This window comes from Bombyx mori, chromosome 24 (genome assembly GCF_030269925.1).
Source record: "Bombyx mori chromosome 24, ASM3026992v2".
Taxonomy (NCBI): Eukaryota; Metazoa; Arthropoda; class Insecta; order Lepidoptera; family Bombycidae; genus Bombyx; species Bombyx mori.
The window spans coordinates 15,639,570-15,653,392 of NC_085130.1; the positions used below are offsets into that span (position 1 = coordinate 15,639,570).

Consider the following 13,823-nt stretch of genomic DNA (forward strand, 5'->3'; position numbering starts at 1 on the left):
AACTCGCACTAGGCACGCTGATCAAACTATGAGCAGAAATAGGTAGGATGGTGGTACTTATCCGAGCGACCTCATTAGACTCCCTACCACAACTAATTACAAAAATTATAAATTATTGAGGAGTTTGATTACAGAGAGATTTTTATTACACAACTATATAGCTGACCCGCAGACTTCGTAGTGCCTCAGACGATAAATAAATACAAAACCTGAACTTTTGTATAAAATAAATTTAAAACAACAAAAGGAATCCGACGGACGGGGAACACATCAAGGGAAAAACAAAATTGTTATTTTTATTTATTGCTTAGATGGGTGGACGAGCTCACAGCCCACCTGGTGTTAAGTGGTTACTGGAACCCATAGACATCCACAACCTAAATGCGCCACCCACCTTGAGATATAAGTTCTAAGGTCTCAAGTATAGTTACAACGGCTGCCTCACCCTTCAAACCGAAACGCATTACTGCTTCACGGCAGAAATAGGCAGGGTAGTGGTAGGTACCCACCCGCGCGGACTCACAAGAGGTCCTACCACCAGTAATTTCATATAATTCAAGATCAAAATCAGCCAAATCGGTCCAGCCGTTCCTGAGTTTTAGCGAGACTAACGAACAGCAATTCATTTTTATATAATACTAGCGACCCGCCCTCGCTTCGCTTCGGAAACATTAAAACACACCTGAAACCAAAAATAAAAAATTTAAAAAAATTTAAAAAAAGTAGCCTATGTTCATCAGGGACAATGTCGGCTTCTAATGGAAAAAGAATTTTTCAAATCGGTCCAGTAGTTTCGGAGCCTATTCGAAACAAACAAACAAACAAACAAATCTTTCCTCTTTATAATATTAGTATTAGTATAATATACAGATAGATTTTATTACTTTAACATGAAAATCATAACAATCATTCCTGAACATTTGTTAAGTTTGTAAGCATTAATTAATATCCACGACGCCAAAACGTTCCTTTTATATACCATTACTAATATCGAGAAGTGAAACTACTACTCATATAAAAGTGTATTCAGATAAACTCGATAGAACTATTGGATTAACACAGTGACTTGATTGTGCCTTTAGTTTTGCCAATGTCTATGACAGCAACTTCTAAAGGCCACAAAAAAGGAAACCATTCTTCTTCCTATTCGTACACTCATGACAGAGTTGGTCGCGGTCATGCATCAGTCGGATCCTACGATACCGATACTCTCGCGATGCGACGCCATGTGGCACGATGTTTTGCAGAGTGAGAGCAATCATTTATGTTGGAGATCGTCCGCAAGATCTTTTGCCCTCGACTTTCCCTTGCACCACCAACCGCTCAATGGAGTCCTCATTACGAGTGATGTGCCCGAAGAACTTGAGGATTCGTATTTGGACTGTTGACGATAGTCTCTCCTTGATGTTGAGCTCTTTCAGGATCGAAATGTTGGTACGGTGCGCAGTCCACGGATTTCTGAGGAGACGTCCCCAACCATAACATACAATAAACCTTGTTTGTTTGATTTAAGATAAGCTTAGTAGTCGTCGTGGCCTAAAGGATAAGACGTCCGGTGCATTCGTATGTAGCGATGCACCGGTGTTCGAATCCCGCAGGCGGGTATCAATTTTTCTAATGAAATACGTACTCAACAAATGTTCACGATTGACTTCCGCGGTGAAGGAATAACATCGTGTAATAAAAATTAAACCCGCAAAATTATAATTTGCGTAATCACTGGTGGTAGGACCTCTTGGGAGTCCGCACGGGTGGGTGCCACCACCCTGCCTATTTCCGCCGTGAAGCAGTAATGCGTTTCGGTTCGAAGGGTGGGGTAGCCGTTGTAACTATACTGAGACCTTAGAACTTATATCTCGAGGTGGGTGGCGCATTTACGTTGTAGATGTCTATGGTCTCCAGTAACCACTTAACACCAGGTGGGCTGTGAACTCGTCCACACATCTCAGCAATAAAAAAAAAAGCTCAATTTCATTATTAACAAAAGCATACAAGCATTATATTCAGGCATGATTTTAAACAGCATTGAAAGGAACCAATTAAATACATTACCGACTGTACACCATTAAACATTTATTTTAAAGTAAAACAATTTCAAATATTGATTTCATGTATTTCAAACAAAATAGTGCGGTTTCTTTGCTGTTATGCCATACTCTTGTAACGCGGGAGCCAAATCGTCCATGGTCATGACATATTTCTTCTCTTTGGGTCCCTTCTGGTTTTTGGAGCTTTGATTTATTTGATTCGACGTACGCATCTTGCAGTGCTGCAGTGCATCATTTACAATGTCAGATAAGAATTTCTGTGATGCCAATGCGATCAATCTGACAAGTCTGAAATGTGAAAATGAATTTGAAAATTACATACATAAATAAAATGATAACAAAAACAGCTAACATAGCATATGAGTCGTCTATTATCAAAGGTGGCAATCTGTGCATTTGGACAAATTTTTTTTATTGATATGTCAATTCAGATTGATTTGAATATAATCGTCTCCTTCAAAGAATACGGTTCAAAACCTGCATTAAATATAGGTTAATAGTTAACCTGTTATTTATGTAAGATGTCGTTCCGAAGAGTTTTGTGACTGCCAATGGAATACAAAGTCAATAATTCGTTTTTCTGATTTACCAATCATTGTCCAAAAGTCAGATTGCCGGCTTTGATAATAGACGACTCATATCATGTACCAACTACCTAGAATTCTTGTTAGAACTATAAACTTAGATCTCTTGTCTCAAAGTGGGAGACTGCATTTATGTTATTGATGACTACGGGTTCCAGTAATCACTTAATCACCAGGTGGACAATAAGTTAATTCATCTCTCTAAGCAATAAAAAACTATGAAGACATTATTAGCTTAAAGGCAGTATTCTGGTTTTATACTAAGTGTTAATCTTTAGATGTAAATGTTAGCTTAAATTACATTCGAATAGGCTATTCTAACTTTCAAGTAAAAATTTTAAGTTTTGCTCCTTTGAACTTTTTACATAACTATTTAAGAATGCTCCCTAAATCCACGATATCTGAGATTTGTTCAAACTAATTAATCTTGTGGTTGGTAGGGTGGGGTTAAGTTATTGGTGGTAGATACTACCACTATGTTTATTTCTGCCATGAACTAGTAAAGCATTTCAGTTTGAAAGGTGGGGCAGCTGTTATGCTGTAATAACAGACATTTCTCAGGGTGGGTGACACATTTAAGTTGTTGATGTCTGTGGCCTCTGGTGAACACTTAACACCAGGTGGGCACGTCTATGCATCAAAGTAATAATGAAAAAAGTTTGTGGACTATCACTAAAACACCAGTGTGCTTAGTGCAAGTTTCTTAACGTTCTCGATAGCGTAAAAGTTAGGCCATTTTTGTATGCAATTGGAACAGCGCCCCTAGCGACAAACGTACGCAAACGACCCCATTCCATACAAATATGAATTAACTTTTACGCTATCGAGTACGTTAAAAAACTCGCACTAAGCACACAGAACACAAAAAACAATTGGTTTTACTAAATTAGACTTATTGAAATATTTATTTTGTACTTTCTTTCCTGGCTTTTTAAAGTCAAACTTGTTAATTATAATTTGCGTAATTACTGGTGGTAGGACCTCTTGTAAGTCTGCACGGGTAGGTACCACCACCCCACCTATTTCTGCCGTGAAGCAGTAATGCGTTTTTGGTTTCAAAGGTGGGATCGCTGTTGAAATTTTACTGAGGCCTTAGAACGTATGTCTCAAGGTGGGTGGCACATTTGCGTTCTAGATGTCTATGGGCTCCAGTAACCACTTAACATTAGGTGGGCTATGAGCTCGTCCACCCATCTAAGCAATAAATTAATAAAAAGTTTCCTAAACAACAGTGACATCATATCAGTGCCGAGGCTGACTGAACTTCTGAGTGTTGTCTAACATGATTGGTATAATTGACCCATGAAAAACCCCAAATCTAATGTGTGCTACATACTTGGATCAAAGCAACATATTGAAAGTTTAAGACATATTTCAAACATCAAGCCACATGTTTCAGAATTATCAATAGTCAGTTATATTTGTTAACTGTTAATTCAACTCTTAAATTGACACTTAGAAATTTTAATGAAGTACATATCTTAATAGACAATTACAAGACAAAAAATCTCAATCATTTGTGAACAATGATGAAAACAAAATTAATCATTATATGATTTAGGTAAATATTTGAATTCTGATCCATTGAGACTATGACGCTTCAAATAATGTTGTTGTAACAAAATGTTGACAAAACTACGTGTTACATTTTAGAACAAAAGTAAAAATTTCAAGGTGATTTTAGATGAAAAAATTGAACATTTTTTGATGTTTTTTTCGTTAATTGATACTTGGCTTTTAGTTATTAGTGTTTAATTATTGGATTTCAAGGCTTACCTCGGATCCTGTGACTCGAATCCGGTTAAATTCAAATAATATGCGACCACGGAATCGGGTATGGATGGATTATAATTCTCAAGCTGAAGAAGGAAGTCGCCTAAAGCGTGTCCTGCGCAACCGTCGTCGTCCATACCGACCGATGGTGAACCGATACGGCTCATTTGCATCGCTTTAGTGAAAATTTCATTAATTAATGCTTTTCTTACATTTAACAATTATTGCAATTTAAAAAACCATTTACTTTAGTACACTCAGCACTTTAAAGTTTTTTTTTTGGAGTTTATGGCCTGGTATCTAGACTTTTAGGCCAGCACTTTGAAGTTTGATTGGACGAGTGTTGCTGAGTGAGTCGTAAAAAGTACTTTCAGAAACTTTATTAGCAAACACTACATATTCCCAAACTAATGTCTGATTACAATTTGATTGAAAGCGTACTAACGCAATAATTAGGAACGAACAATCTCTTTCAATTGATTATGTTATGGACTTTTAGTTTTCACCCTTTCGATAAATTGTGTCGGATTCTCAGTAGGTAATTAATATCGTATAATAAAAAAGCTTACTAAACAGTATTTTGAAACGGATTAATTTTTTGAATACTTTTATCCTTAGAACTGAATCATCCAATATTTCCCTGGCAGCCCTCAACTTAGTTTGAACCAGATTAAAACTCACAAATTATAAATCGACTAGATAGGTAGTTGGAATAAAACTAGATTTTGTATTTTAAATTAAATAGTAATCGCAAAAACATTCTTCAATTACCACTTAATATTGAAAATAAATTACAATTTAGAAAATTTGATTTGTAATTGTCTGAAAATTGGAGATAAGATATTATGGATTACTTTCAAGTATTATTTTACTAAAACAAAATCACAAGAGATTCTAAAACCTATCAATAAATAAATCACTAATATGTTCACTATAATAACTATAATGTTATTTAAAGCTAGACAACAAATTTCTCATTTTCGTCGTTCATCATTTTAACGCTATTTGCTTGTCTAGTTAATTTTTATGAAGCTTGTATAAACTTGTTAATGGATAGACATTCTGCTTACGGTTTTTGGGGATTTCCAAGAATTATTATGTAATAAAAGCTTGAGGAAAATGCCAAACTAAGTGCCAATTAGACACGGTGGCATAGCCGTTTGAATATTGTAATGTGTGATGTATCGAGGTCCTTTTCTACAGGACGAGAAGTGCAAGTGAAATCTCTTAAGCAAAATATTTGTTGGCTATATTATTTCTAATCGAAACGTTAGTACAAGCTGTATTCGATTGATTGACTGGTTAATACAGTTCTTTAAGCCTATGAGACATGGTTTTTGGTAAACTATCATCAAACTACTACTGGCGATTTATTGAATACATTACGTATTGAATAAACTATGCATATACTAGACGGGCTGGTAGTTCCAATAATACTCAATATTTGAGAGTTCCAACTATGGAGGGTAGAGGTAAGGAAAGCCGTCTCTGTGTGTAAAAAGTGTCCGTTAAATCTGCTAAATAAGGATGTCGCTAGAGTAGCAACCGGGTAAATTAAAGGAAGAGCGATGAAAGTTATTAGAATAAAATAGAGAAATAAAATAGGGCGAAAGAACTGTAAGCACTACAAAATCACAAAAAAATATTTTATTTAAAGCTGATAAGAAAATGCAATCGATGTCTCCACGTTTTACCACAGCAATAATTTTAGGTTATATTGACGAAATTAGTTTGGACTACGTAAACATGTGAGGTCTTGTATATTACACTGTCACTAACTACTCTAGTCATTAAATATATTAAATTTCCTAACTCAACATACTTCAATCAGTTAACAACTGCATAATCCATATCATACCCTGTGCCTATCCTAGCGCCATTCTGGAGGATTTTTTGACTGTAATTTAGTGCTGAAAGTGGGACACTTTTTCAAGCTTCTCCCATATGAGACGGTTCTCCTTACCTCTACCCTCCATAGTTCCAACAAAGGAATAACATTGTGTAATAAAAGCCATCAAGCAAACTATCAGTTCTTGTCAAAAAAAAAAAAATTATGACAGAAATTATTTCGAAAAAGGTTTTTTCAAATTTGTTAATCTGGGAAATTTTAATCTCTAATCTAAACTGCTTTACATTACGGTCCAAATTCCATAAACCATGTGTGTGGTTGTTCACTTCCTTAGATAGCTTTAGTAGGGCTCTACATAAATAAAAATGAATAGAATCATTTTGTAGTAAAGCTATGTACCTAGCTATTCAAGTAATTTTTATTTGCTTTTGTCAGTGATGGCAACACTATTCATTCATTATACTGAATACCATGAAACTTAAGCCAGTCATAAAATCTTAAAAAAATAAATATTCTTAGGTTGGCTAGATGAGAAACGTTTTGATACTGCATCTAAAAATAATTAAAGCTGCAATAGTGTACGGCTTTTAAATCGTAGTCGAAAAATAATAAATACAAAGTATTAAATGTGAAAAGTTTTTTGTTTTAGAAAGAAAACAAAATAAGGGTAAATATAACTCATTAGGATTTTTTTGTTTGAGTTTGTCTTCCGCGAGTAGCGAATTTAGATTGCAATTATAAAACGCAAAAGATGCACGTCACTCTGGTGTTGCACAATTTTTGCATTTAAGTAAAGATATGGAAATTTGTAAATTTGGGAACCGTGTTTTAAAAACAAAATCGATGTTTTAGAACTGAAATTTAAAGTATTTGGAACTTTCGACGATATAAAATAATTCAGAACACAGAAACGTTTAAAACTTAAATTCTTAAGTGAAAAACGAATAAATTAATAAAGAAAAATTAATTTAATTTAGAAGAAACTCATTTTTTAAATCTTTAAAATCAATTTAGTATTTTTAAAATATAAGTTTTAGTTTGAAAGAATAAAATTCTCGAAAGTTGCTTTTAAGGGAAATTAAAATGTTATATCGGCCACACTGACCTCGTGGTACTGTATCGTTATGTTGGCAGCATCTGCCCCTTCCTTCCTTTTGCGCCGATCCACTGGGCAGAACTGCGATAGAACGTGATCGATCGAATTTCAAAAAAGGCACACACCTACCCTCTGTGCTCCCGTGATTACGAAATTACTCCAAATCTCCTGTTCAAAAATCAGGAGTTAGTGTTTCGTGATCCCCCATCCGCGTGTGCCGCAACTCCCACCTCGACATATTCACCTAGTGAAGATCACATAATCGAACAAAATGTCGAACCTCGCCGATCCGGTCGCGTTCGCTAAGGACTTCCTGGCTGGCGGTATCTCCGCCGCCGTCTCCAAGACCGCCGTAGCACCCATCGAGCGTGTCAAGCTGCTGCTCCAAGTACAGCACGTCAGCAAGCAGATCGCCGCCGACCAGCGTTACAAGGGTATCGTCGACGCCTTCGTCCGCATCCCCAAGGAGCAGGGTCTCCTTTCATTCTGGCGTGGTAACTTCGCCAACGTCATCAGGTACTTCCCGACCCAGGCGCTCAACTTCGCCTTCAAGGATAAGTACAAGCAGGTGTTCCTCGGCGGCGTTGACAAGAAGACGCAGTTCTGGCGTTACTTCGCTGGTAATCTGGCCTCCGGTGGCGCCGCCGGAGCCACCTCTCTGTGCTTCGTGTACCCCCTTGACTTCGCACGTACCCGTCTTGCCGCCGATGTCGGTAAGGGAGATGGCCAGCGTGAATTCTCCGGTCTCGGAAACTGCATCAGCAAGATCTTCAAGTCCGACGGTCTGATCGGTCTGTACAGAGGTTTCGGTGTGTCCGTGCAAGGTATCATCATCTACCGTGCCTCATACTTCGGTTTCTACGACACTGCCCGCGGCATGCTGCCCGACCCTAAGAACACACCCATTGTAATCAGCTGGGCCATCGCTCAGACCGTAACCACAGTCGCCGGTATCATCTCCTATCCCTTCGACACAGTCCGTAGGCGCATGATGATGCAGTCTGGTCGTGCCAAGAGCGATATCCTGTACAAGAACACCATCCACTGCTGGGCTACCATTGCCAAGACCGAGGGAACCTCGGCCTTCTTCAAGGGAGCCTTCTCCAACGTCCTCAGAGGTACTGGTGGTGCCTTCGTGCTCGTCTTGTATGATGAGATCAAGAAGGTCCTGTAAATCTAACGTAAGAATTGTTACCATAATTTCTATGTGATTCCGTGTCGCAGCCACTCCCCTCAAATCATGTATTATTAGACACGAAAACGACTTTAGTAACTTATTTTTAGTTAAATAAAGTGTTATACAATGATTCCATAATTTATTGTTTTATTAAGTGTTACATAATTGCTTGTCCTAACTGAAGTGATATAGGACCTCTTTGAAAATTTTCTAATTTTGACATCTCAATTGCTTTCATATTATATAATCTATTCTTAATTCAAAATGAAAAATGATTGGTTTTCTTTATGTGACATTACATAGTTTGGGCTGCGGCTGTTATGTAATTAACCTCATTTCAGTCTGGTGCCGGAGGCCAAGGCTGAACTAAAAATTGTTCAGAACTTCACATTAAAAGAAGTGTATGTCTTATTATCTATTTTAAATTTGAGTTTTGTGGGAATTGAGAATTTCCACTTTTTCATACACAGCGGGAGTGAGTTTGACATAATTATGTAGTGTATTTTTGACTTCTGTACACATTATGCTATTAAATGTAAAATCATGTGATTTTGAAGCTGATTATGTAACGCTGACATTTGTGACTTGTTAAATTGGTGTGCGGAACCTAATAGTTGACATTATTGTTTTTAATCAATTGAAAATCGCTGTGTAGCTGCCAATCAATATCTCATGTAGGTAAAAATATTTGTGATCCTAAGAGAGTTCGTGTTTGAGTTTTTCCTGAAAAATTCATACAAAACGAGCACACATGTAATGATAGAAAAAATAAAAATGATAAAAATCCCATACTGGTTTTTATTTTGAAAGTACATATTTATTTCTGAAAAAAATTGCAAATAACCTTCACCCTTAGGGTCTGATGAAAAATTTGTAAAGAATTGCTAAATTCTTGTATCCGTTCAAAGTTCTTTAATGTTTGTCATAATGCAGTGGATTACATAACCCGTCTGAACAGTTATATAATAATATAGATATGTGCTACGCATTTACGCTATGTACTACAAACCTAAACCTACATTTATAATCTATCGGCTGCGTCAAGGTCATTGTACTGATGACAGTTTTCACAATGACCTGGAACATGACGTCATCCGCCATTGATCGCACGTCACACGGGTGTTGGAATTTCGGAATTCAATTTCCTAATTTAGATAACAAGTCATTATTTGTTGCTTAATCTTAGTTAATTGCAGTTAATGGAGTTAAATAATTTGTTGATCGAGCATTATATAGCAATTACTGTTGATAGAACAATCGGTCGAGCCCAATAGGTACCGGTTTATCATGACCATACTTATCGCAATCAAATTATTCCACAAAGTTTAAAGATGGCCGCAATGACTTGAAGACACCTAATGTCTTCAGTATTTTTATAGAGTTTCGGTCAAGTAACCTCAACAAGTAAAGTGGAGTTTTATCGAAAATGGCTTAGGTAGGTAATTAGTGTTCTTTTTTTAAAATAATCAAGTTGAAGCTTTCAAATAGTTATGTTGCCAGTATGTAGTGTTTGTGTAGCGTTGTCTTGGCGCCTTTACCAAGAAGTTCGAAAACCAAACTTCTAAAATATTTGTTTTACTATCCTGTCACAAAAAAATTAGGTTAGGTTAGCCGCTCTATTAGTGCATAGGCAATTTAGGGTTGCCTTGCGTGTTTTCAAATCATGTATAGCTTAGATTACTGTATGCGAGTAGCGCGACTATACCAGTACATACATATTCTAGTACCTTTTTTTTATACTGATAGCCTTGATGGCTATTTCAGCTTCACCCTAGCGTGTAGGTGAGCTCTCGGGGCTCAAACCGGAAGTGTTGCTAACACTGGCCTTAGCAAGAGCAGTGCTTCGCAGAATCTACCACCGGATCGAAAACGCGACCCGCTGAGAAGATCCGGCGAGAAACTCAGTGGGCTGTGTCTATGGGTTAATTTACTTGTCGATCCCTTCGTCGCAAGCGACGGGTTCGGCGTAGACGGTCACCGATTCTAGTACAATTAGTAGTAGTGCAGACCACGTAGAACCGCTGCGTTAATCCACAGTGCGATCCCAGAGATATTTTCCGGCTCTGGAATGAACTCCCCTCCACGGTGTTTCTCGAGCGCTGTAACATGTCCTTCTTCGACGAAGACGGAACTTGCGAAGTATACGCGACAGTAGGCAGGCATTACTGCCATGCATTAGCGACGATAACCACTACCAATCAGGTGGGCCGTATGCTCGTCGGCCTTCAAAGACAACCAAAAGACGTGTATTCACTGAATTTTTCTAGTAAATACCTAACACATTTGTCGATTTCACAATTAATATTATGAGTAGTCGTCTTTCGTTCTTAAACTAAAAAATGAACAATTGTATTAAAACTGACTAATAGGGTAAATTAGGCATTCAGAAATAGCACCTGTGGTATTAAAGAAAGAAAAAAAAAAATCCAATCGAGTATTGAAAGGCTAGTTTGTTTAAGTGACATTTCGCTTAAAACTTTTTTTCACTTAAGTTGGTGGAGGCCATAGACAAAGTAAATACCGCCACCTACCTTGGAACATGAGTTAGTCATTAGTTAGGTCTTAGTTTTTACAGAACAACGGCTGCCCCACCCTTGTAAGCGAAATGCATTACTGCTTCACGGCAGAAATAGGCAACGTGGTGGTACCTACCCGTTCGGACTCAGAAGAGGTCCTACCACCATTAATTACGCAAATTATAATTTTGCGACTTTGATTTTTATAAAACGATGTTATTCCTTCACCGTGGAAGTCATTCGTGAACATTTGGTAAATACGTATTTCATCAGAAAAATTGGTACCCGCCTGCGGGATTCGAACACCGGTGCATCGCTAGATACGAATGCATGCACCAGACGTCTTATTCTTTAGGCCACAATGACTTCATTTATTTATTTTTGTACCTAATTAAAGGTTCGTTTTATTTGGTACTAACATCAACAGTTCGTAGTTTTTAATTGAATTTCAATTAAGCTCACTCCATTGAAAAGCTGAATTTTTTGTTATGATATTTTATTTTTATTTTTCATTGCTTAGATGGGTGGACGAGCTCACAGCCCACCTGGTGTTAAGTGGTTACTGGAGCCCATAGATATCCACAACGTAAATGCGCCACCCACCTTGAGATATAGGTCTCAAGTATAGATACAACGGCTGCCCCACCCTTCAAACCGAAACGCTATACTGCTTCACGGCAGAAATAGTCAGGGTTCTGGTACCCACCCGCGCGGACTCACAAGAGGTCCTACCACCACTAATAACGCAAATTATAAATTTGCGAGTTTCATTTTTATTACACGATGTTATTCCTTCACCGTGGAAATCAATCGTAAACATTTGTTGAGTACGTATTTCATTAGAAAAATTGGTACCCGCCTGAGATTCGAACACCGGTGCATCGCTCAACACGAATGCACCGGACGTCTTATCCGTTAGGCCACGACGATTTTTTCCAAATGCTTAAACTGCAAAGGCTCTCCTGTAAAGTTGCCAAAATGTCGCCTATATCAAATAGTCTTTTACCCGTCGATATTAATCTCATATGTTTCACTATAAGTCAAAGCCTCCTGTGTATTTGCTTGGCGTTTTTTCGCAGTCGTTAATATAACGATTCTATTGTTCCTCTTGCAAACCAACTCGCGTCACTTAATACCATACCATACTTGTGCGATCTGGTAGAAGCTGACGCTGGGCGAATGGCGTCGTTTGTCGAGACAGGCGCGTATTTGTGAGAATGTGTGGTTTTGGTAAAAAAAATCGGTTGTCTGTAAAGTCAGTTTACTGACGATAGTTGAACGTGACAACGTCATAAGAAAATACTGATTGAATGTTTTCATTTTTCAATTATCGCAATTATCGTTGCTATAAACAATTGACTCCACATTCACTTTTCACTGAACTTCATGCTTGACGAAAACATGTAAAGGTATTATTGTATGGCTGTCCACGCGGATGCATCGCTCACTCAAGTAGGAGAGAGACAGATGTCGAACGCTGCCGAACGCGGAGGCCGATTGTGCCTCTTTGTCGCTCGTTGCCCGCTCTCGCTTGCAATTCAAGCCTTAAATGGAACGCCTCAGAGCGAGGTAACGCCGCATGAGTCATGTTTTTTCGTGCGTGTAGCCGGCTTCATCGAATTATAAGACGTTGTTACTTCAAAAAGAACCTCTTTTCTATTTTTTCCTACCTATTCTAGTAATCTCGACGGGTTATTCTAGATTCACCGAGCTAGTAGGTGAGCTCACGGGGCTTAAACCTGACGACGTTGCTAACACGAACCCTAGCAAGAGCCGTGCTTCGCAGAATCTACCACCGGATCGGAAACGCGACCCACCGAGGAGATCCGGCGAGAAACTCAGTGGGCTGTGTCTGTGGGTCACCGGCGTCAATCGTGTACGGCGAATCCATATAAAATGTATGAAAATTACAGGAGATATGCCGGTGGTGGCGTTTTGTGGTTGTAACCCATGAGCGGCGACCCTAACTTCATATTTCGAATGTCTTTTTAAATCGAATACCTACTCAATAATTCGAATTTTTTTGCAATTGCTTTTGTCATTCGAGATATCGAAACGCTACTGTATTATATTTTATTTTTCTTAGTACGCCTCTGCGTACACGTGGCCACAACTGTTAATTTATCCCGTAACATGTACACGCGAATGTAAGCTTCATAACTCAACGGATAAGATCGATTTTGCTACGTCCACACAAAACGGTACTCAGAAAGGCAAAGATTAAAATTGAGCGAATGTATTGAATTGTGAACTTCCGGTCGACATATATACAAATAGGTAAAGGGATTTTAAAACATAATATGCGAAAGTCTTAAACCGTTGATTATAATATTTACGTGGTCACATTTTCAGAGCTATAATGGTTTTCAAAATATGTAAATAGCTAATTATGTATATATAATTATTTTTTTAAACTCGATTTTTTTTCGTGGGAACGCCAGAAGTAATATTGCGTGAGTTTTCACTATTGTCTAGGTCTAGCTTAGTGTTTCTTATGGTTCAAATGTGTACCGATTAATGGTGGCTTATTGACAGTTTAGTATCTGTGAGTAAGTGCAAAACAAACAACAAACACAGTCAGCTTTCTCGGGTCCTTTGCCCTTCGTAATAACGTGACACTGTACAAAACTTGTATACGTCCGGTCATGGCATATGCAAGTGTAGTGTTCGCTCACGCGGCCCGCAATAATTTGAAACCCCTTCAAGTCATTCAATTCTTTTTTTGCAGGATAGCCGCCGGAACACGATGGTACGTAAGAAATGTCGACTTCAACGACGAC

The 13,823-nt window shown here is 38.0% G+C and overlaps 2 protein-coding genes across 2 annotated transcripts; one reads left to right on the forward strand and one right to left on the reverse strand.

Annotated features, from left to right (window-relative positions):
* Window positions 1-2,053: 2,053 nt before the first annotated feature.
* LOC101743500 (transcription initiation factor TFIID subunit 10) lies at window positions 2,054-4,884 on the reverse strand. Its single transcript, XM_004926412.4, has 2 exons — window positions 4,409-4,884; window positions 2,054-2,336 (listed from the first exon to the last, which is right to left on the reverse strand). Exons 1-2 carry the CDS (start codon window positions 4,576-4,578, stop codon window positions 2,117-2,119), a joined length of 390 nt encoding a protein of 129 aa, XP_004926469.1. The 5' UTR covers window positions 4,579-4,884; the 3' UTR covers window positions 2,054-2,116.
* Window positions 4,885-7,423: 2,539 nt separating this feature from the next.
* On the forward strand, window positions 7,424-9,070 carry Ant (ADP/ATP translocase). Its single transcript, NM_001043607.1, is given in 1 exon segment — window positions 7,424-9,070. A coding segment is annotated over 1 exon segment (903 nt). The 5' UTR covers window positions 7,424-7,621; the 3' UTR covers window positions 8,525-9,070.
* Window positions 9,071-13,823: the final 4,753 nt, after the last annotated feature.

Bases quoted from the DNA above. Each gene is read 5' to 3' on its own strand.
- LOC101743500 (XM_004926412.4), bottom strand. From the start codon at position 4,578: ATGCAAATGAGCCGTATCGGTTCACCATCGGTCGGTATGGACGACGAC. The intron at 2,337-4,408 runs GTAAGCCTTGAA...TTCACATTTCAG, and splicing joins TTCGAGTCACAGGATCCGAG to ACTTGTCAGATTGATCGCAT.